General features: G+C 42.0%; 1 protein-coding gene across 3 annotated transcripts in view; it reads right to left on the reverse strand.

The window, feature by feature from the left end:
- The window catches only part of LOC146581718 (transcription factor COE3), a 141,958-nt gene that overhangs the window by 41,363 nt on the left and 76,205 nt on the right, over positions 1 to 24,390 (reverse strand). For 2 of the 3 annotated variants that reach the window (XM_085286138.1, XM_085286155.1), the window contains exons 7-10: positions 7,973 to 8,054; positions 7,774 to 7,891; positions 3,654 to 3,787; positions 1,732 to 1,858 (exon numbers count right to left, since the gene is read on the reverse strand). In XM_085286138.1, coding sequence (XP_085142264.1) covers positions 1,732 to 1,858; positions 3,654 to 3,787; positions 7,774 to 7,891; positions 7,973 to 8,054 — 461 coding nt within the window. The remainder of the gene's footprint in view (positions 1 to 1,731; positions 1,859 to 3,653; positions 3,788 to 7,773; positions 7,892 to 7,972; positions 8,055 to 24,390) is intronic. The other variant, XM_085286148.1, reaches the window with a different exon arrangement.

The following is a 24,390-nucleotide window of genomic DNA, read 5'->3' on the forward strand; positions in this document are numbered from 1 at the left end:
CTCATTTTACATTCATGAACACAACACGCTGTTGGCACACTGAGCGTGCACTGAAGCGCACACGCTTGCTCCAGCGTCTCTGAACGTGTCATGTGTAAATCAGATGAAGCGGCGACGAGCGTGCACAATGCGGCCGTCTCCCTGGCACGAGTAGCGGCGGGTAGGAGAAACTGAGCGGCGTTATGATGCGGCCACCTGTCGGGTTCAGCCTCGCGATGCCTTCGGGGACGCTCAGTTTTGTTTTTCAATCAAGCTGGAGTCAGATGTTCCCGTTTCTTGGTTGGGATTGTGGAGGCTGGATTAAAGGAGCAGACCAGAGTTTTTACAGACCGCCGTGCGTTTTTTCAGCAGAACGACTCGTTCAGCTCATTAAACCACATCCTCACCAGCCAATGCGTGCGAACATTGCATGACAGCGAAGCAGTATCTGATTCTCAGTCTAATGAACGTCATTCCCAGTGATCAATTCGTTATTTTTTCCATAAAATACACGCTGTATACATCCCAATACCCAATTAAATGTCTTCAAATTTCAATTACAGCTCAACCAAACTCCAAAAACCCAGAAAAAAATCTAATTATGACATCGAAGAAGAGAAAAGCAGGAAATATGCACATAATGCATAAATGCCTTCAACCTCCAGCCTTTTTATATACTTTGCTGTTGTTTTTCAGGTAACTCTGGGGACTTTTTTCAACTCTTCAGCTCATCTGATTATGTAAAACACTTGAAGCTGATGTAAGAAAAGCTGGTGTGTGGCTGTTCTGTGAGCTCCTTCAGGCCTCCTCCAGCGTGTTTCTGAGGTGGAGAACATCCTCTAATGGACTCTGAGATAACAACAGGCTCTATTCACTGCACACCTCCACATAAAAGCAACGTGCCGCTCTTGTCAGTCGTATCTGTAAACGGGATCGCAGATTAGCATTGCAAAAGGAGGCGGCGGCCAGAGCGTCCATTGTGAGCGTGGCCCTGCCGTCGGAGGAGGCGGCACCCCCAACAAAGACGAGTGCGAGAGGAAGGAGGTGGCGATAAACTGGTGTTAAACAGAAAACTCCAACACGCTTGCCTCTTTCACAACCCGACGCAGTGACATTTACTTATCGGGCTAAACAGCCTTCGAGCTGACCTTTCTGCTGCTTTGAATGACATCTGGATATTCTGACGGAATAATCAGCGACAGTGGAAGCACTGATCTAAGAGTCAGATATCGAGTCTTCGGACGTTTGACTGCTGACGGCTGACAAAGAGGCTGAAGGGCGCGCGGAGGAGGAGCAGAGCAGGGAGTCGTTCGGGGAAAATGTTTACCTTGCTGTCAGGACGTGGAAAAGTGTTTACAGTGACTCCTCCATGGTGAGGATCACCCCTCGAGTCTCAAGATCTGAAACCTTAAATCGCAGGTATTAACCAGTATAAACCAGCATAAACCAGTAGAACTGAGAAGGAAAGTTTGTTCACACTGAAATATGAGCGACGAGCCCAAACTTTGTAGATGTTATATAGACGTTTTATTTTGGGTGAAAGCACCACTCGGTTTCAGCCTCATCACATGACGATTTAGATCTCAGTAATGGATGGATTTATTCTCCTTTTACGGATTTAATGGTGGTGAATTTGAACTGATGGTACTTTACTATCAGTATCAAACCGTTGGATAACGATTTAAAACCTCTCTGAGGACTTCAGTGTTTAGAAAACTCCGCTTGACGACGGGGTTTGGTTTGAAAGCTTACCGGTGTACACAAAGCGTCCCGGAGCTCCTTTGCAGAACTGTTTGGACTTGTAGGACAGCGTGACCTCCACGACCCCTGGGATGTGGCGAGGGGGGGTCTGCACCCGGATGGCGTGAGGGGTGATCAGCTGAGTCAAGAGAGAAACAAAAACAGGACAAAATGTTCAAGCTGCGGTCTTTAAACCAGACAGGAATCATGAGAAAAACTTTCAAATAATCAGGACGACTTTGAAACTCCTGAAACAAAAAAACTGTCATCTTCTTCTAAGCCTGAGCAGTTTCCAAATATAAAAAAATAACACAACACAAGTTTAAAAACTCAAAGAAGACGGTAAGAAGTCGTTAAAAGATCGATAAACAAGTTTATTTGTCCCTGTGGGGAAAGTCAGCAGACATTTGTATACCCACACAAAAACAATCACATCAACATAAATCACACCATAAACAGAGACCTTCACCCTCCTCACATGTTAGGGATGATTAAGTGAGCCGCCTGAACCTGCTCGAGTTCAAACGTTTGATGGCTCGAGGCGTAAAAGACAGTCTGGACCCGTTTTTTGTGAGTAAGGGGGACAGTAGCCTCGTGCACTTTTTAGTGACTCCATACGTGGTCTGTCAGTACTCTGTAAGCTTGACGGCGCAAGCTCGGACAGCAAGACACGACAGTAAATGTCATCACAGCAAACACAGGAAGTTAGTGGGTGGTTAGTGCGTTTACAGAGTAACGTTTTATTTTTAGCAAACTTTAAAGAAATCTTAAAAGCGCTGCAAATTTGTGATTATCTCGCTGAGCTAAACAAGTCCAAGCTTTTATTTCCCACAGAGAATATTTTCTACAATAAACACAAACTCTGGAAAAATCCCACCAGCGGTTTTTTTTTTCAGAGGGAACCGCGTAATGTTAGGCTTCAGGCAAAAAGGAATCTAATGAAGGCCTTTAACTTTTCAGGGATATTCAGATGTTTTCTCACTGACCTGCAAAGTAAATTTTCCCTTTTTTTTTACCAAATCTCAGTCAAAGATGCGTCTTCAGCAGGTTTTTGCTGGGATGGAATTTTGCAACACATGACAGGAAATCCTCCAAAAAAGCTAATTTTCTGAGCCCCACATGTTAGAGAGTTTTTACTCAAACTACAATAAAAATTATGGTTTTACATGTTTTTAATTTGCCCTCAGCCTGCGTCTGCAAATCCATCTCTGCATCACAAACTTCTGCTTTTCTTCTTTGGAGGTTCGGCATCACGACCTTTGATCACACCCATCAGTTCTATCATCTGTATCGTCCTCAGATTTCTCCGCCTCTTCTACACGATAAATATTGAGTTTTACAAACAGCAGCGGATGTCTGGAACGATAACCGAGGAGCAGAACGAGAGCAGCCGATTCTTCTTCCTGTTAAAACTTTCTGAGTAAGAACGCGCCGACCGCCTGACTGGGATCTGGGTCAGCATGCAGTCTGTGTTCAGAGGGATGCTGGGCTTTGGAGTCCGTCTGCTTGCCGCCACACGACGCTGATCAAAGTCAGGAGCTCCGTCGGCGTGTGGAGGTGCATCTTCCCTCCTTCCCCGCCAGGTGTTCTGCTCTTCTGGACTCGCTTCAATATTTCATGGTGCACCGTATGCGCAGCTCCTCCTGCAGCTCAGCTCGCACTGAATCTGCATATTTTTGGGGACACGCAGACCTGCTGCAGACACAGACGCAGGTGTTCCTAAGATACGAGCGTGTGTTTGTGTGTGTGTGTGTGAAAGATGAAGATGGAGAACATGATGTACGGTTTGTGCAGTTGTTCTCGGAGCACAGGTTCTGCGCCAAAGTTATTTCTTCACTGCGATCAGCCTAAAAAATGTTAGAGTGCAAAACACGGGGCCTTAAACAACCCGGTAAAGCATTTAATGTGTGATATCTGAATAAGAGTCGTCTCACCTCGCTCCAGACCAGCATCGTGCCAAAGACGACCTGCAGGCCGTCGAAGAAGTTGTCCCCGATGAGGATGACGGTGGCGCCGCCAGTCGTCCAGCCTTCGCTCGGACTGATGGCTTTGATGCAGGGAGTGGCTGCTTCGGAAACATACAAACACATGACAGCAGCATAAGTGACAGTTGGGGTCACACAGAGGTCAAGTAACAGACATCAGATCGTTTTAGAGAGCTCATTCAGCGGTGGGACCAGCTCCACACTTCCAGTCGGCGTTCGTCCCAGACGCCATGTTCAACCAAAGTAATCACAGCAAGGCTCTCCGAGACAACCTCCAGCCAACTGGTCACCAACCAGTCTGGTTCCAGGGCTGGAGGTCTGCAGGCCTGTGTGACATAATTCATCTAAAACCTGTTAAATTTTATCTGCCAGCTTAAACACTTTGGTTCAGACGTCCATCAAATGGTGTGAGTGTGTGTTCTTCCTGGAGAAATGCCCTTTGAAACGCGCTGCTTCCTGAAAATCAGGTCAGAATTCATCCTGCATCACATGCAGACCGACGTGAGAATCATACTTTCCGCGAGCAGGAAGAGAACGACGAGTCTGATATTTTTATCGTTATTTAGATGTTTCATCTGGGGAAGGTAATGAAAAAGGCAACAAATCTTTAACAACCCTGAAGCTGTGACATTTCTTACACCCACAGAGAGCTTTCAGTCAGATTCAGTGTGTTACTCCCCCCTCTAATACAAAATGCAAAATGATTGGTTTTTCCAACGCCACAGAGATCGATAAGGTTCTCCATATAAACAGTGTCTCCGTAATGACTAGACTGGTGTCCGGACTCGAGCCGAGTCGAGTCAGACAGGCGGACGGACGCAAAGCAAACCGAGGCTCCGCAGCTTTACAACCTTTTCCCGGACCGAGAGCTGTTTTATTGGGAGGACGATCTGATATTCCAGTCAGAGCATGAACGAGTCTCTCATTGTTTATTATGTGATCTCATCTATAAAGCTGCATTCAAAGACTCGATTAAACATCCCAGTTACAATTTTCTCCATTATTATCAGCGCGGTAATGACTTTCTGCCAGCAGTTACTGGCAGCGTGAGCTCACTGAGAAAGCTCTGAGTGATTTAGATAAATCTCTTATTTTACATTTTGTTTCTACATCTGCATGAAGGCCCGACGCGAGAAGAGACATCAAGATTCTGCTGTCTTTACTGAAAACTGATAAATAAACCAACCTGTGGAAAAATTCGACATAAAACCAGCTTAAGGTGCCTCCAGATCTGACAGAGAAGCACAGAAACCACCTTAAAGGACGAACAGGTGAGGCATCTGTAATGGCTAAAACGCTAAAAACGCTGTTGGCAGGTTTAATGTCGAATGTGGCAGAAATTAAACAAATTAAAAATCATGTAAGTAAACCCATATTTCTTTTATTTTTGTCAGAAGGCTGAATAAACACTCAGTTTACACTGAGGCTTTAAAGGGTCATAAGATCATTATTTACAAATTCACCCAATGCTGAAAGATTTGATTTGATTTTAAGATGTTTTTAAAGAAGCTAAAGTGAAGGGACTCCAGAGACAAAGCTTTCGGTTTCCATCACTTAAATACTGATTATCAGGCTGGACTACACTGGATTTGAGTAATCCAGGTTGGAAGCAAACGTGTCTTTCTTAAAACAGACCAGCGCCTCCCTAAATCAGAAGGAAATGGTTCAGCTTCATCTCCAGGCAAATCTCTGGATGTGTCAAGTTTCTAAGCAGGAAGCTGAAAGACTGAACTGATATTTAAAGACGCTGCTTTGGGAACCACACTTCAGGATGCTTGTTGCCCTTCTAAGGCTGCAGCACTAACTTCTTCCAGATGAAAAGACTCGGCCTCCCCAGCCCCTGAAGCCACTGCAGAGGGCTGCGGCTGTTTGCGGCTCCGAGGACTCGATTGTCACCTCCTTATTAATTTCCCCCTTTTGTCACAGCAGTAAACAAACAGTCCAGCGGGTGTGAAGGGGGGGGGGTTGTGCTGGAAAGGGAACAACGGGGGGTTCAAATCAAATGAACAGAACACAAAGACGAGGAGCCGGCGGTGGAAAGTTTTATCGAGGAGACGGGAGGCTGAGAGCTGGTGACAAAGGCGGGAGCAGATGTTGGGGCTTTTTATCGTCTCTGAAAACATCCCAGGCTGGATGAGATGAAAGGCCTCGAGCTTCCCTCCGTGGGCTGAGACACAGGACCGGCTGGTAAACAACGATCCCCTTTTGGCCCCTGCAGGACGCCGTACAGTACACGCAGCATCCTCAGTGCAAACACTTGTGCTCATGAATGTTTGACTGCTGATTTGATAAACTTTCCTAAATATCCCGAGGCACTTTCACAGGTGAGGCACACAAGGATCCCAGCCTGCTGAAGGCGCTGACAGATTAGTGTCAAGAAGCGTTTGTTTTAGAGCTCTGGACGTGCCACGCGGTTGGAGACGGGCCTGCAGGATGGCACGCTCAGAAAAAGGGCAGATGCTTCTTCTTTGATCGAGTAGCCTTATCTCGACTGAAATGCCCCGAGTGTGATAAACACCACCCACCTGGTGCTGCAAGTAGGTTAAACCAAACGAGACAATTACATCACCGGCTTTTGGAAAAGTCTGCGACTTTTCCAAAGTCAGAGGAAACGGCAAAGGGAGGCATCTGAGGGGAGGACACGGTGGATGTCTGGTGCTGAATTGTTTCAGGACTCTGCTGTGTGTGCCTCGGAGGGGCGGTGTTTGGCTAAAAGTGCTGGGAGTTCATGCTGCTTTCTTGATGCCCTGTAAGATCCGCCTGCTTCCAAGTGGGTTAAAACAAGTGAAGGAACGCCATCTCTCCTGGAAACACCTCAAACTTTAACGCAAGTCAAGGGAAACTTCAGAGTGGTTTGGGAGGTGTCAGAGGACTTTTTACTGTTTAAGGAGGAAGAGCGGCGTAAGAACGCCGGCTTGTCGACTTTTCTGTCACCGACAGTCACCTGACACTTCCAGCGCCCCGTACGGTGAGCCCCACGAGTTTGGCGTTCAAAGTGAGTTTTAACAAGTGAAGGAGTTACACCATCTCTCCTGGCAAAGCCTCACATCTTTAACAGAGTCGAGGGAAACAGCAAAGTGAGGTAGTTTGATGTATGAGAGGAAACGCACTGGCTCACTGCTCTGAAAAAACCTCAGGCTTTCTGTTACCCAGACGAGTTGCCAAATGGGACAAGACAAAGTGCCTAAAGAGCTGTAGACAGTAACAGGAGGTTAATGTGAACCTGTTTAGGTTGACTTGTAGGACTTGCAGGTAACCCCACCCACCTGCTGCTCCAAGGCCTAAAACTTTAACCAGGACGACGTTAAAAGAAAAACAGGTTTTTGATTTGTTCCAACTGACTCGTGTCAAAATGCTCTGACAGAATATAACAGGATGTGATTGGTGGGCTTCCTCGGTGAGCACAAATGAAATATCTTTTACTGATTCTGCCCAGAAAACCTGCTACAGCTTTGGTTAAGCCCCTCCCTCCTGGCACTCCAAGTAGGTCGAATCAAGCGAGAGCCTTATGTCATCGGGTTTTATTAGAGTGGGGACAGGGCAAAGTGGCGTTAAAGTTTACAACTTCAGAGGATATGTTGCCGCTGAGCTCCAGCTCTCAGAGTCGAGTTTCACTGTGTGAAGTTTATACGCAGATGATGCATTTTATTTGGTCGCCTTGGAAGGTGGAAGAACGGAGCGTTTGTTCGCCGTGCCCCGGAGGAACGCAACGTCCAGCAGGACACTGAGCCGGCAGAGAGTTTCATACAGGCCTGACGTTTCACTTAATAAACAACAACCAAACGTAAGCAGGAAGACCAGATTAACCTGTGAGCTGCTTATCCTCTCACCTTGTTCCAAAGAGCCAGAAACCTGCAGTCTGCTGGAGAAACCGATCCCAACCTCAGAGTTTTTTGTACTTTTTTAACAGCTGCAGTCTATTACTGACTAAACACAACTGCAGCTGAACCTTCTACACATCTTCTGATCGACATGACCGACAGAATGAGTCCTACGAGTCCTACAAACCTCTGACAAAAGCTTATGAACACCCTGCTCAATAATTTGATCTGTTTGAGTCACATCTTACCTTCAGAGGGGTCCAGTCGTCGGGCTCGGCGGCCATGTTTGGAGTTGTTGTGGACGAACATGTTGTCTGACACGGCCAGCACGTGACCATCCACGTTGACTGTAGTGGACACCACCACCTGTTGTGGACACAGCCCTCAGGGTTATTTCGGATTTTTAATTTTTCATGAAAGATAACTGCTTCCCTGCTGGACTTTTACCTGGAACCTCCTCATGTCTCTCGGGTTTCCTGCATTTTTCAAACAGTTCTGATTGCACTTGAGGAAGAACTTCAGGAAGAATCTGAAAGATGTGTAGACAAAACAGGAAAAAAAAAGAGAAATACGATTAGTTTCATTTGAACTGCTGCTCAAAATGGACGAGAACCAGAACACAGGCACAGTTTGAGAATCAGAGGAAGCCGGGCTCAGTTACTCTGCAGGACGCTCATTTGCATCAGGAGGAGTTTTACCAGCGTCAGTCCAAATAAACTTATATGGCTACGTAAAATGTTAAACTGTTAAAGCTAAAATCACACACATTTATTTAACAACCGCACAGATTTGCTACATCTTCCTGTGAAAGGCTGAGAGGACGGAGCCTGTCTCAGGGCTGAATGTGTTGCTGTTTCTTCGTGTCGGGTCACATATCGCCTCTTTATCTGAGCAGCAGATAAAATTACAATTCTGCAGCAGAGTCTTGATAAAGGCGGTCGACACTTCCTGCAGACTTATGGCGTCTCATTAGGGCCCGCCTTTTGATTTTCCTTCCTGCGCGCCCGATCTCTCGCTCGCCGCGCGTTGATTTACGGCGATTTTTACGGCAGCAGAGGAGTATTGATTGGAAATGGATATCAATGAGGATGGGCGGTAATAACCAGCAGCTTTGGAGGAGGACGGTGAAGGGAGGGGGAGGGGGGGTCAGAATGGATTGCCACCTTAATGCATTTCCCACTGCCTTGTAATCTGTGCACATCCATCTCTCGGACCATAAGCCCCTCCACCCCGTTCTCATGGTGCGCTTCCTTTTTAATTGCCACATTATCACAATAATAATCCGGGCAGTTAACAAGCGGCAAGGTCGCAGACAGACATGTCACATTAACCAGGGGATAACCTCGGCAGAATACCCACACCCCATCTTTTTCACCTCCTCCTCCTTATTCTGCTGCCTTAGCAAAGCATGCTGGGAGTGCATGAGGAGCTGTGGGGGTGCGGGAGTGGGGGCTGTGCGAGGTCGGCATCGATTTCCACCTTAATAAGACAGTAACAATATCTTTAAAAACACACAGCGGGCGCTCAGCCTGTTTCACTGTTCTGTGCAGTCTGACGGCGTTTTTACACTTCTAATCAAATTTGGACCAAAAACGTTGTTCAGCTGCTCGTTAATGATGGAACTAAGACATATTTGATAACTTTATCAGTGGATGTATGCTAGAGGCTGTTTGTACTCGCAGGACTTCCACCTTAACTCCTGATTCTCGATAATTATGTTTTTACACCGTAAACACTCTTAAACTCGACCCCTTTTCATTAAACTCTTTCATGTTTTTACAACTTAAAACAGCCGTTTCACCCAGAGGGGACTTCTTCTTCCCCCTCATCCGGTTTATTTCAAAAGCTTTGTCCTTTTTTATTTACTTTATAACGGCCCCCATTAGAGACATAGAAACTGAACAAGATCCAGAATCCGAGCGGAGACGAGCGCCGCGGCAGCTGCACCGTAACAGCTCGTAATGACATAAGATTCCAACATAAACTTTGATTACTGAAGCACACACTCTTTAACCATCGCTCCTTTTATTCATTTCTACCTGTGTTCACAAACCCTGTAAAAACATGCCACACATTTATGCGCAACAAGTCAGATTTTTATAAATAAATGGGCTGTGTGCTCCTTTAAACGTGCTTCAAATTCTTTTAAAATTGAGGTGTTTCTCAAAGATATTTCAAAGCTTCGAGATTGGATTTAAAATCTGTTCACCATAGAGATATATAACATCCGTATGTTCCTCATATAAATTATTTGTGTCCCTAGATATAACAGACAAATTATATTTCTGTAAGAAAGCAAAGGCCCGTTTCCTCTTGTTGTAAACACAGTTGTGCGCATGTTGCAGAAGGATTTCACACGGCTGCTTGCTGCCTGCACGCTGTCCTAAAGCAGTGTTTGGGTACTTGATCTTCATCAGGAAGTGGCTGCACTCCTGCAGCCAATCACATTCCTCAGATGCCATCCAAGGTCTGAACAGCAAATATCATTTAGGTGTAGATAATAAATAAAGTCAGAAATAGAAACACTTTACATGGAAACAATCAAATGTAATCCTCAAAATTTTGGGGTGAACTAAGCCTTTCAAAGAGACACAGCGAGGAGGCAGAGGGAGGCGGCGAGCTGTGTGTGTGTGTGTGTGTGTGTGTGTGTGTGTGTGTGTGTGTGTGTGTGTGTGTATTGACTGAAAGCTGATCTGCTGCTCTGGAGGCTCTAATGCCCTTTATGGCAGTGAACAGAATAATATGGAGCTCCATTCAGATGATACTGAGTCCTTCAGAGAGCTGATATGGATCGATACGGATTGAATTAAAACGCAGCTGGAGACAAGACCAGGGGCACACACACACACACACACACACACACACACACACACACACACACACACACACACACACACTCACCCAATATACACAATGGAATACACACAATCATACAGTATATACTGTGTACACACCAACAATATTCCAGTGCAGGCACATCTAATTTCAACCACACTGGCACTTAAAGCACACACACACACACACACACACACACACACATTTTTTTAAATATCTGCACATGTCGACATACTGCACCCACTATTTTTGTGTAGAATCAGAACAAAGGAAGGAGTCCAAACGTAAACGTAGAACGGCCACAACATTAAAACCACTGACAGCTCGGGCATCTGGTTACAGGTCAGCGTTCTGCTGATGATGATACCCCCAACCACCACCCTCGCTGTTCTCCACCAGTGAATCAACCCGCCCCACATCATAAAAGCTGCTGAGGAACCTCCCAGACCCTGACCGGATCCCCACAGGTGGACCGGCACGATCCCAGCCAGGTGTTTGAATTCTGGGAGCGGTTCTGCAGACAGGTGTGGCTAATTGACCCTCACTGGGGTGGAGGCGCTGAAAGCTCTGTGGCTCTGTGGCTCTGAAAAGTACAGTGGCCCACCAGGTTATATCATCAGTGCACTGCCCAACAGTACGGTGTGGAAGGGTGGCTGTGCATACTATTTAATGTGTAAATCTGACCGGCAAGTGAAAGTAAAACGGAAAGAAACAGGGCTAATGAACCTCTTATGACACAGCTGCAGCGTATCGGCCTCTGAAACAGAGCCATGATCTCTTGGTGGCCTCTGCTTCTGCAGGTCGTATCCAAGTTACACCAAAAGCACCTCGCATGTGGACATCACAGGCTTCTAGTTGTAGTCCTCTCCCAGTTTGACCAGCAGCCTCCCCGAGCTGTCGAGAGGGAGCTGCCCTTAAACGGCCCTAAAGAAGCCCCACAGGGCAGGTCCTGCAGTCGGAGCACACATAGACATGATAAAACTGACCTCGAGTTCCTACAGTGGAAAACAGCCCGCTGTTACCTGCTTCCTGATTGGCAGTTAACCAGGCTGATATTCGCAGTACTCAAGTATTATAACCTGACATGGAGGAAGCAGTTTTCACCTGGATCGCTTCCTTTTTTTTTTCCCACTGAAACCAGATGAAAGTCTGAGGATTAGGTCGACAGCACTGCAGGTGAGAGGACGAGGAGACAGTGAAGGAGCGCCGCTCTCCTCCCTGAAAACGTATTAAAACACAATAAATAATGAAGCGAAGCGTGCAGGCGGAGCTCCGTCATTAGCCCGCCCGACTCCTTCTTCGACTCCTTCTTCTCGGGCTCTTAAAAAGGAGGTAAAGATAATGAGAGAGACGGAGTCTGCTGGTGTAAGCTGTCACCTCATTACACCGACCGACAATCAATTATAGCAGGACGGAGAGCGGAGCGTAATGCAGCTCTGAAATCAGCGCTGCCCTTCAGGAGAGCACAGCCTGGCAGGCGGCGTGGAGGGAATACACAGCAGCAGTTGTGTTCAACATGATATTAAAGTCAAAAAAGATTTCCCCTCCTAGGAACTAAAGCTAAATCACAAACCTGGTTCTCCCCTGTGGGAATATTAAACACCATCCACCAGACCGTTCCCATTATTCCCGTCACACGGAGCGGCAGCACCCGGGAAACACGCGGCTTTAAAGTGGACGTCAGGTTACATCAGTGTGGATTCAGGTGGACGGGTAATAAAATATATATAAAGGTTTCTGTGTCCTTCCCACCTGCTGCTTGAACCTTCTGTTTGAGAGGGGCAGCGAATCAGAAGAAAGCTGTTAAAAGGGCAGTTTTTTTTTCTCACTTTGTGGTCTTTAAAACCATGTCGTGTCCTTTGGGCTCCTTTTTTGTCTCTTTGAAGCCAATTTACGTCTTTAAAGTCGGCCTGTGTGTGTCATTGTGGTCGTTTTGTTTGTCTTAAGTAATTTTGTGTCCTTTAAATTTTCTTTTTGATCCCGTTTTCTCTCTTTGTGGTTGTTTTGTGTCCTTTGGGATTTTGCCTCATTTAGTTTCTCTCTACAGTTATTTCAAGTCTATTTGAAGGCTTTCATTGACCTTGTGTCTTTCCGTAAAGTCCTTTTTTGTGTCATTTTGAAGTCGTTTTATCTCTCTCTGCATTATTTCTTGTAGTTTTGTGTTTCTCCATCTCGATTTCTGGTTATTATTCAATTCTGTTTCATTGCTTTGGTTCTAATTGCTCTTGTTTTCATCTCGTTGAATCCATTTTACAGTTCAGCGCCGTTGTTTTGTGCGTCGTTGTTGTCTTTGTAGTAATTTTTCTCTTTTTAAAGCCATTTTGTGGTTCTCCGCGGTTGTTTGATGACCTTCTGTATCTCGGTTTATATATATACATTCTGTTTTTGGTCACTTATTCATTAGTTTCTGGTTATTTCTAGTCATTTTCAGTCATCCCTGGGTGACCTCTGACCTCTAGGCCCTCGATGTTTATGTGGTAGCTGCAGAAAGTCCTGAAACCTTCCTGTGAGTGGTCAATCGCTGCTGAGGCCTTTAATTCTGAATGGAAGAAGGAAAGTGACCGCGGCTGGTGTAATTGTTCCAGTGGAGCGCCTTTAAAGCTAAATTAGCTCACATCGGGGGGGGCGTCGGTCTGACTTCAGCATTTTCGCCGGCTACTCTAGATGATGTCAACCCCGACCACACCCAGTGCACTATGGGAAGCAATTATGTCAGGCTCAGATTACAAGGCCCTGATGAACACACACACAGTTCAAATGAACACACACACACTCTGAGGGCTGAGCAAGGATGCTCTCTCTCTCTCTCTCTGTCTCTCTCTCTCTCTCACACACACACACACACACACACACAGCCCTCCCTGGAGTGTCTCACTTATTACGTTAGGCAAGAAAGAAAAAGAAGCAGAAAAAAAAATCAATATTTCAGCAGGAGTATTTTTAAAAGCTGCCGTGCTGCTGATCCTGCAGCCACCGCCGCCGCTCGCCCTCACAGTTTGATGCTCTCTGAGAAGCCACCACGCCACCCGCCGCTGCAGGTTTACCACCTGACCGCCCGGCGAGTCTGGGCCAGCACGCCGCCGCCTTCGCCACCAGCTCCAGCTCATCTTACGGGTGACAAAACTGAAACGAAACACAAAGCCAAGCGTGGCGAGCCGGGGCTGCCGGCGAGCTAACAGCAATCCGTCCTGGTTAACCCGCTAACCGCCTCGCCGTCACATCTCATTTGTTTGCAGCTAACGAACAAACCGTGGAGGATCTGCAGCTGAAAAACAAAAGCGAGAAAATAAGAAGGAGAAGCTGGGAGGCAGCTTGAGCTACAAAAACATCAGAAGGAGAGGAAGAAGAAGGGCCGCCTCATTAGAAGGTCGAGTAAAGTCTAATATTGACTCTGCCGTGTTGTTGAAACGCCCTCTTCAAATAATTACTGAGGAATTCAGATGATGCTCCTCTGCAGCTAATTAGGATATGAAACAAGAGCAGCTTCATGCCCATTACCATTACATGATGATTCACTGGCCTCAGCACCAGCCTCAGTGTGTGTGTGTGTGTGTGTCTTTGCTTTTGTCTGGCCTTATTACAGCACATGAGCGAGCAGTGTGTGGGTGTGTGTGGATGAGGGCCCTCCTTGGCTCTGCTACACGCCATCAATAATTCACAAGCCAAGATGGCAATTACAGGACCATGTACAATCAAACTAAATATTTGATGAGGCACTAAAACAGTCCCTGGAACAGATCTGCCTCTGTCTCACTCACACGCGCACACACACACACACACACACACACACACACACACACAGCCTCTCTACTGTCTATTGTCACAACACATTAGGTCCTCGGTCCCTTAGTCCCCAGACTTTGTCTTGATGCGCAAAAGCAGTTTATTCTGCTAAAAGAGCCTCGCGCAATTCATTTGTTCCGTCTGAAATATTGAGTGCCGCCATTATGCATTCTGGGAGGAGGCGGCAGTGGCGGCGGCGGAACGTCATCCGGCCGCCCCCTCTTTTTTTTTTTTTTGGCTCCAAATGAAGCAACAGTAAGAGAGGAGCGCGTCACGTTAAATATGTGAACGTAATCAATCTGAATCGATCACAATAATAAAAAAAGAAAGCGATGCTCCCATCCCCGCCTCTTCCTCCCCCTCTGTGACCGGAGGGAAGTTTTTCTTCATTTAAAAATAAAGTGGCACAAAATCCATCGCTCCAAAAGGCTGGAAACATGATGACTCCATTGCAAGGATCAAAAGCCAAAATCTAAAAACACATGAAGAAGTTCATCTGCAGGGAGGAAGATTTTTCAGACGCTAATTGCTCTAAACTTCTCTGACCCTGATACGGTTGTTACAACAGACCGGTAACGATATCTAAATATGAAACACGTCCACACTTTAGCTAACACTGTCCCAACAATATCTTACACAACACCAGAAAACAGAATTTCACTTTATTTGAGATTTTATAACTTTTTTCTAACCAAAAACGCTAGTCTGAAATGATGCTAACGTTTAGCTAAACCAAGAAATGCAAGAACTTTAGCCAAAAAACTTTCACCTTATCCAAACTTTGAGGTAACAATACCCTAACATCTTCCAAACGTTATGCTAACAGTAAACTAAAATGTAATAATAACCTTACTCTAACCTTATCCTCGCTATGTAGTAGTTTTACCCAAAGCTTACTCTAAAATGATGCTAACATTAGCCTAAATGAAACGCTGTAACACATTTACCCAAGACCTTTCCTCACATTATCTTCATAGCAACTTAAAACAAACGTTATACTCTAACATTAGAGTAAAATTATTCTATCCTTACCCCCAACCTTATACTAACTTTATAATAACCAAAAACCAATTCTAATATCTTGCTAACTTATTTAAAACATTATATTAACCCTACCTTAATAGTATCCTAACCTTGCCCGATTAATGATACTGCAGTAATGTTATCCTAACCTTACCAAAACCTTATCCTAACAGGATACTGACCTTATAGGCTTACCAGACTAAATTTAGTCTAACCTTATCCAAACTTTGAAACAACTTAAGCCAAACCTTTTTCTAACATTGTTGAAAACAAATATTACAATAAACTTAAAATTAAACTTGTCATCCCATTAAGCTTGCTAAACCAACCTTATTGTAACATTATATTAACTCCTTCATAACCTTGTTTCATTAGTCTCACTTTACTCATCCTAATTTCATATCAAAACATTTTTCCAGCAATACGCTGACAGTAACGTAAGCCAAACACTGCAATAACCCTTACCATAACATTATCCTGCCCTTAATCTGATTAAACTAACTTTATCCTAATGTTACATGAATCTCACCAGAACCCTATTTTACCATCACACTGCCGTCCTACCGTCCCATTAAATCTAACCTTACACTAATAAATAATAACCAACATTACATTGTGCTGACAGTTAGACTCATTTATTCGTTTTTCTAATTTCCTCTATGTTAACATACAGATTATGATAATAATGATCGCTTTTGTGAGTTTGTTTAACCATCATGATCCCGTAGTTTGAATCTAAAACTACAAAAATATATATTTAAAATGCACCATCTCTATGTAACAGCCCATCAGTAAACAAGAACATGTGATTGGATCAAAGCAAGTATCTACAGCGCCCCCTAGTGTGGAGGCCTGTGGCGATAATAGAAGACGCTATAATTTATTTATTTTTTTAAACTTTTGTGACAGTAAACAGCTCAGAACGGATATTCAGAGGCCTGGATGTAAGAGGCTGAATAAGGAGTCTTGTTTGTACGGGAGTCATGTTGGAGCCAACGGGAACACAGCAGAGATGTTTTAACATGAAAGTGTTGTAGATTCTTCCTGTTCGTGTTCTGTTGTTTCCTGCTAGCTGGAGGTTAAATACGTGTGTGTGTGTGTGTGTGTGTGTGTGTGTGTGTGTGTGTGTGTGTGTGTGTGTACAAATGTTTTGGAGGGATGTTGTGTATGTACTGGAAAAAAAAACCCTGCTGAGTTCCTGGAGCACAGAGACAAACAGAACATCCCATAATTATTTCATACTGCCTGAGAGAGACAGACAGAGAGTAAACCAGTGTTTCCTTGCAGCATACACTCTGCAAAAACATCTCATATCTTGTCATATAAGAATAAGTTGTTTCACACAGCCATGTTTTCTTCACTTCAGATATGCACCATCATCTTAACCTTATTCTAAGATTACACTAACACTATGTCAAGCCACACTAACTTCTAATTAAACCTAATGTTAAAATTATTATCTGGTGTGTTTGCAGAAGCAGCACTCTCCAGCTGCTCTCAAAGTTTTCTTACAGCATCCACAAAGATGCGATGCTGGTCTAACAGTGAATAAGTCAAAGTGTGAATCCAAATACACCAATCCAACAACACCAAAAATAAACAGAGTAAAACTACAGAACTACCTAACCAGTCGCTGCACCAGTAGACTAAAAACAGCCCTGTTTTTATGAGGACAAATTCCACTTTTTATGAATGGAGTCTTGTGAAGTCCAAAGACTATCACCCACTTGAACTCATACTGATTCCTTTAGTTGTATAAAATCGTCTTAGGGGGTTGAGCCTAATAATTCCTGCTGCAGGAAACACAGCAGCTATGGTTCAGGACCTTATATAACCCCACTTCAAGGAAACTGAACTCTCTTTAACACCTTCAGTTTCCTGAAAGTTCCTGACTGGAAAACCAACTGCTTTTAAATATAAATTATGCTATTTTATATATACATATAGTGTATTACCATTACACTAACCAGAAATTAACCTTATTCACACCTTATATTATAACCTGTAAGATTAAATTAACCTTATGGTAATATTATCCTAGCATCAAACTAAGTGTACTCCAATCTTGAACCAGTTCTTCACCCACTGATTTATTGACCTTGTGGGGATTCGGTCTTTGTCCCCATAAGAAAGCGAGAGTCCTCACATAGTGACCCAATGATCATGTCCACACAACGACAGGAACACCAGCACATACTCACTCCCCCACACTGAACTCAGGTTACTCCCCAGCTGTATTTTGGCAGCGTTGTCATGACGATCAGCATATTTGTCTCTGCAATTGAAAAATCATCTGTGTGACGCAACACTGCAGCCAGTGTGTGTGTGTGTGTGTGTGTGTTTGTGTGTGACATCAGGACATAAATATGAGCTGGAAAAGTGAGAAATTCAGAGGAAAAACAACCACGTCCTCATAAGCATGAAATCTCACACACACACATGTAAGCCTTTTTAACTCACACCCAGACACACAAACTTGGCATAAAACACACACTCAACATTTTAAAGCAAAAACTGTAACACTAAGGTTAAAGCTAGACTCATCTGATCCGTGAGTTTTCCCTGTGAGACACTAAAATATGAGTGGATCTTACATTTTTCCCTACATTGCAAACCCTCACCCGCAGCTAAACACGCAAAAATCTAATCACCGTCTAATTTTAATGTGAACGAATCGTCTATTTTTCAAATCATAAAAACATGCAAATAAACCTTTTAGATGTTGTTAAAAACAACAATGAAGTAAGCATTTAAACAAAAGATCTTTTGTTTAAAAACTTGTAATTTTTATGACTGGGTCAAAACTAGATGGAGAGATAATCAGAAACCAAAAAGCAAAATTTTCTAAGTACAATTAAATAAAGTTAAAGCTGACTGAAATGCAGAGGATGTCCAAACATCAATCATCATCTGCATGTTTCCATTGATTTGTCCACCCCAGCACACCTACAAATCCAATCTAATCAACCTGCCTCTGCTCCTCCATGTATCCACACTGCGATATGGCCAACCCAGTGTCCCCCATCACCCAGATTCCCTCTGGGAATCCTGGGAGTTGTAGTTTACGGCAGTACATGACGAGCAGTACATTGCATGTGTACGGGTTTGTACCATATTGCTAGGCAGAGTGCACGTTGAGAGAACAGCTGCCACCAGATAAACATCCACAGACGATGCAAACAGTGAGAAATATGCCAGAACAGGCCTGGAAACAGTTTGGGAACCACCTGGAAGAAACTGGACAGAACCTGGAAGCCTAGAAGCTGTTGGCTTTCTCACGGAGGTTACAGTGAGGGGTCTGCTCTGCTAAATTAAAAAAAAAGAAATACTCTGTAGATTTAAACAGAGAGCCGCATTCTGTCTTTTTAGATATGAAAATATAATTGTTGGCTCTCAAACTGAAATCCATCAAACTCCAGGCAACCTTCAAGGGTCTTGCAGGGATTTCCAGGGGCAAAATAGAGTTATACATTATTTTACTTCTGCTAAAATGACCCCCACTAAAGTAACTCAGATTACAATATATTACAGTTTCCAAGCTTAAGAAAAGACTTTCCATTGAAAAACAATGTAATCACTAGTGTAGCTTATGCTCTTATGCTACGTTAGCAATGCTATTTATCTCAGGTTTCAAGATTTATCGTTTATCAGCAAATTTACTCCAATTTTGTTTTGTTGTTAAACTCTTTCCTAAGCACTGGAGAATGTGTTGCCAGTTATTTTCTTCTTACTTTTACATTGTTTTTTACGAAATGTCTCTTTGTACTTTTAGCTGAATTAGCCAGAGTTTTAGCCCTTTTAACTTTTTGATTTTTAACTTTTAAATATGCATTTTATATATGAAGAAATATAAAACACGTTTCAGCCCTTTACATTTTGCCATCTCAAAAAGCAATCTGTTAGGCACTTTTTTATTAGCAAAAGTTAGCATTTGTTGAAAAGGTAAACGTTTAGCCAAAACTTAGCTTTAACATGTCTTGATGCACGCTCAATCATCCAGGTAAGTAAATCCTGAAAAGTTGATTCTGTTCATCTCGAAATTGCCATACTCAGGAAGCAAAAGTAGGTTCGATTATTAGCAGGTGTAGCATTTTTCAAGCTTTTTTGGGCCAAGGTAGTATTGCATTGTCGTAGGCATATTAGCATTTTCTGGTAATTTAACTTACCTCAACTTTAATTTACCCATGTTGGAGACTTCATATGCCTTGTTAGCATTAGTTAGCAAATTATTAAGAGGTTTTCCTCCCCCAAATACATAAAAATAACTGCAAACAACAATACCTGAATTACTGTTTAAACACTGAAAAATAAGTAAATAAATAAATAGTAATAATAAATTGTTTTCTAAAATCAATAGGCCTGCTCCACTCAGTGCTGATTTTGTATAGCTGACTTGACGCTTGAATTTGCTAAGCTGGACAAAACAAAAGAAAACAGTTATATAAGTCACTTGAAAAGGTCAGACTTTGAGCTCTTTATTCCTTTTGTGTGTAGCTTTTGAAAAACTTTCAGCAGAATTTGGTCTGAAAACAAATTCCAGGAGGCCACAGTGGTTAAAATGGTTTAATAAAAAGGTCAGCAGCTGAAATCTTCACATTCAATGCTCTGGGACTCTAATCAATTCTGGGCCTCAATTCTAGCTTGTATATTTATTTACTCTGAACTACAACGATGAGCTTTAATTTTAAATGAAAAGCATGTATTTGGACTTCATGTGCTGTTATTTATTTTATGTTATATTTTGTTTTTAGGTGTTCTAAATTATAAAGTATCTGTTTAAATCCAGCAGAATCCCTGGTATCGCTACTATCATGTGAAATCCTCATAGCAGCAGTGTTGCACGTTTTTCAAGTTGGACTGAAAGATTTTTTTAATTCTCTCAGGGCCGAGAGGATCCTTCAACTTCTCATCTGATGAAATCCTCCTAAAACCCAGCAGATAAACTCCAAACTGCCTCAAGGTAAAAGTAAAAACAGAAAAAAAGGACTAATTTCTTTCCTGAAAAGTTTGACATTTTGCAGAGGTTTGACAAAAATTTCATCACAGCCAAAAAGGTTTGTGGCTAAAAGGTATCTCGGCGGCTGAACTCAGCAGCAGCATTTGTGTTAAAGCCTCCAAAGGTGAAGTCAAACCTCCAAATACCAAAGATCACATTATGAAAACATCAAGAAGACGGGATGTAAATCGCTGAAGTGAGGCCGACCTTCAGGGAAAACAAACTCTGTTTCCAGACATAAAAGCTCAATGAGTTCACGACCTGTGGACTCGTCTCTGACCTGAGAATCCCAAACTGATGCCTTCAGTTTGTTCTCATTACTCAGAGCTGCAAACAAGCAAAGTAATGGCCTCGAGGTTGAGCAGCAGCAGTGGAAGGATGGCTGAAGAGGGCAAAGGGCATAGGTCCAGAGGAGGCTTGGCTTGAAATCAAATGAATAAAATGATTATCAAACCAAATAAAAATAGAGATCGAGGCAACAAGATTTTAAAACAACTGCAGAAATGCAGTTGTTTTACTGTAAAGAGACCGCAAACTTTACAGATGCAGACCATATTTCCTCAACACATTTTAGTATAAAGCATCACCTTGATTGGCTGGTTGAAATCAGTACATTTGGTACTCAACACTTCCTTTATCCTGTTTCACATTAAGAGCTCCCTTAACAGAGCTTTTATTGTGAAACATTTATTAGGCACAGGCTGCATGAATATATTCACTGAATTCACACTGCTTGTGGAAACACAGTAAAGAGATGTGAGACACAACTACACTTAGAGAATGACTACAGGCAGCTGCAAAACCACTGCAAAGCTTCATAAAAACTGCTTCTCCGTCACAGAGAGCAGTGAAAGTCACAAAGAAAAAAGATACGTCTAAGAGCTAATGAGACAAACAGGAACCAAACAATAAAACACCACAAAGATAAAAACAACTGTATATAATACACAGGTCAACAACAACAAGTACAACTTCAGAGATGCCAAACAGCCACAAAAACACAAGCTAAATAAAAATACCACAAATAAACAAATCTACAAAGAGATGCTCGAATTAACCTCAACAAAGTATAAAACAACACATTTTTAAATAAGATCTGATCAGCGATTGATTTAATAGGCTCGATGAACCTATTTCTTATTTAGCACACAAACACACTGAGATAATAAGAACTACAACTATGGGAGTCGACTGACAGTCAACTTTACTCTCAAAATGAAGTATTTTGGATACAATTATATACAAATATATACATTTTACTTCATAAAACTGATTGTTAGGAACATCGCTAAATAAAACCTGTTTTCCCGAGAGCCTTTAAGATGCTGGCGTTTACACTCATCTACTCAGGAGTCTATATTTAGGATTTTGTTTGCGTTGTGCAGAAAATGCTCCAGTGCTGCTTTTACAAAGAGTTCAATCTTTAAAAATGTAAAGTTGTTTGTTTCTTTATGGCTATAGTCCTTGTTCTTTCTCATTTAATTCCAATTACAATCAAAATGTTGTACACTGTCACTGTCAGTGCTCTGGCTTTTCCACCATAATAATAAATAATATTTTATAAGAAAAAGAAGGAAGTATGAACAAAATAAATGATAATTACATATTCAGTAAAGGTCAAAAATAAGATTCCTGGACAGGATTTGTACTTAATGATGCTTCATATAAATCCCTTTTCTATCCTTTAACAGGTTGTATCACTGCATATGGTGATGTAGTGAATGCTAAAGAAAACATATTTTACGAACGTAAAACATTAATTAAAATCACTAGAGTGTGTGTGTGTCTGTCTGTATCTTAAATGTGAAGCAATAATTAAATCATGTTGTACATATTAAGAATTTACTGCGCAGGCAGGCGTGAGCAACTAGTGTTAAATGAATCATAAAACTGGGGAGGAATATTTTTTTTCTTTTAAATAAATGAGGCTGAAGTGCTCTGAGAAAACATCGCACCGAGGGGAACTAACCTTTAACTACATGTAACAGCAAAACAGAAGTACAGTAGAAGGTCGACATTTATTTTACTAAAAAAACAACCTTTAACCATCATCTGCAGCTCACTGTTACAGTTCTATTCCAGTGTTAACGCTCGTGTATTTGACCTGGACTGTCCTGCTCATTTCCACAATTATATTTTTATTCTTGGACTCCACTAAAACACTTTTGCATAATTCACAGTTGAAAAATAATTATTCATAATCCTATGCTGGTCTTTTGTGCAGCCCCTGTGTTCATCCTCTGTTGTAAATAAGCTGTTTTAGCTCCAGTCTCTGTTGTTTGTTAGTTTGTAGTTAATATTAATATTTTTATTTGGTTTGGGATTAATAGCTTAAAATGGATACCAGTAGACCGGAACGTGAACGACATATTTTAAAATCCCAAATTAAAATCCCAACAGCTAACTACATGCTGAAGTAAGTCACTATAATTAAAGTTAATTTACTACCATTAAATTGCATTTTGCAATTGCACAACAATAGGATGTGCAAAACATCCTATTGTTGTGCAACTCTCCCAATTGTGTATATTTACTCTTGTGTTTGTTGTTTGTTATAAATATTGAGAGAGCTAGAACACAGAATTGTGAATACATAATGACAATAAAGAATCTTTAATCTTAAATCATCAACCAAAAAGTGTTCATAATGTACTTTAAGATCAAAGTTAGCTGGATTACCAAATATGAGTTATTTTTAAATTACATTCAAATATTCAAAAATTACATTATAAACGTTGTTAGCATCACATTAGCATTGTTAGCACAATGACATAGTCGCATTTGTTATTAACCTCATTGCTTTGTAAAAGCAACAACTGGTATATTAGCACTTGCTACTGACCAACGTCATATTATTTTAGTAACTCTTAGTTACATAGTAACTCTTAACAACTTTAATTTTAATTAGCATGATTACACAATAATAATTTTTTAAATAATTTTTTTGCTAATTGGAAACTAATTTTATGACCAAGACATAATATAATTTTTCGTTTACTTTAGTTTATTTGTATTTTGTCGTATTTGTACAGTAAGAGAGAATTTACTTTGTTAGCATGTTAGCATCTATTTGAAATGGAATGCATTCCACAAATATAAACGCTACTATACTACATTAATATACAGTTTTAACTATAATCTTCTCTTCTTGCAGTAATCAAATAAATCAAATTTATAAACACTGTCTTAAAGTCTGAACTCTTCATCACACTTTCTTTAATCACTTAGTTAGTGCTAGCAACACATCAAGATCACACACTGATATTGATAAACATCATTTCATTACCCAGCTGATACAGATGTTCAGTGTTAGAGCTTTCCTACAGTTATCATGACCGCCATTCACAAATAGAGGTTCATTACAGTGGGAACAAGAAAATCATAGCAGTCTACATGTAGCACCAGTTATCCCAGTACGCCTCCTGATCCCAGTTGTCCATCAGTCTGATCCAGTCTGCCTAAAGTCAGACTTTTCGGGTTATTTATGTGATCAGGCGGTAGCAGATTTATCTCTCACTTATCAGCTTGACAAATGTTTCTCTTTATATCCATTACTATTCCAAACAGGCTTCGCAGCTCGTACAACTGCTGAGGTATTTGATTAAGTGTCTGACTGCTGATGGCTGAATGTCCAGCTTTATTGAGCCAAAATTAAAGGAAAGGAAAGAAAAAATGTGGTCATTTGAATAAACGCCCGAGGCTTGCCTTCCAACCATTTCATTTCAATATCTCTTCATGCCACTTTAACCTTTCCAGCTGCTGCCTCGACTCAGAGAGTGAAGGGAAATAAAATGTTGTTATGTGTCACCTGAGCAGGTCCAGGAATCTAAAACACTCACTAATTACTAACACTGAGTACAAACTGTGTGTATTTATTTATTTATTTTAAATCTGAGTTCCAGCCATGTCTTCTCAAAGGTTTATATTTTTCAGCCAATTTAGTACAAATCATTTTCACTTCATCCCAGCTGAGCATCCATCAGATTCTCCTCTAATTTCCTCCGTCACAGGCAGCCCGTATGGAGGCCGTTCAGTTCCAATATTTGTTAAATGTATTGTTTGTAAAACACTTCACATTTGTATTTATCTACATGACCTGAAAATGTAAACAGCATTTCTGCATGTTTATTAAAATCCAATAAAAAAAAATCACTCATCAGAAAGAGTGAAATCAAAATAAAACATCAAAATTTTAGAATTTTGCCACATTTAGTTCAATCAATATTTA

This window comes from Mchenga conophoros, linkage group LG2 (genome assembly GCF_057382185.1).
Source record: "Mchenga conophoros isolate Kocher_MC1m ecotype Shallow Benthic linkage group LG2, M_conophoros_male_GT1.1, whole genome shotgun sequence".
In the NCBI taxonomy this organism is placed as follows: domain Eukaryota; kingdom Metazoa; phylum Chordata; class Actinopteri; order Cichliformes; family Cichlidae; genus Mchenga; species Mchenga conophoros.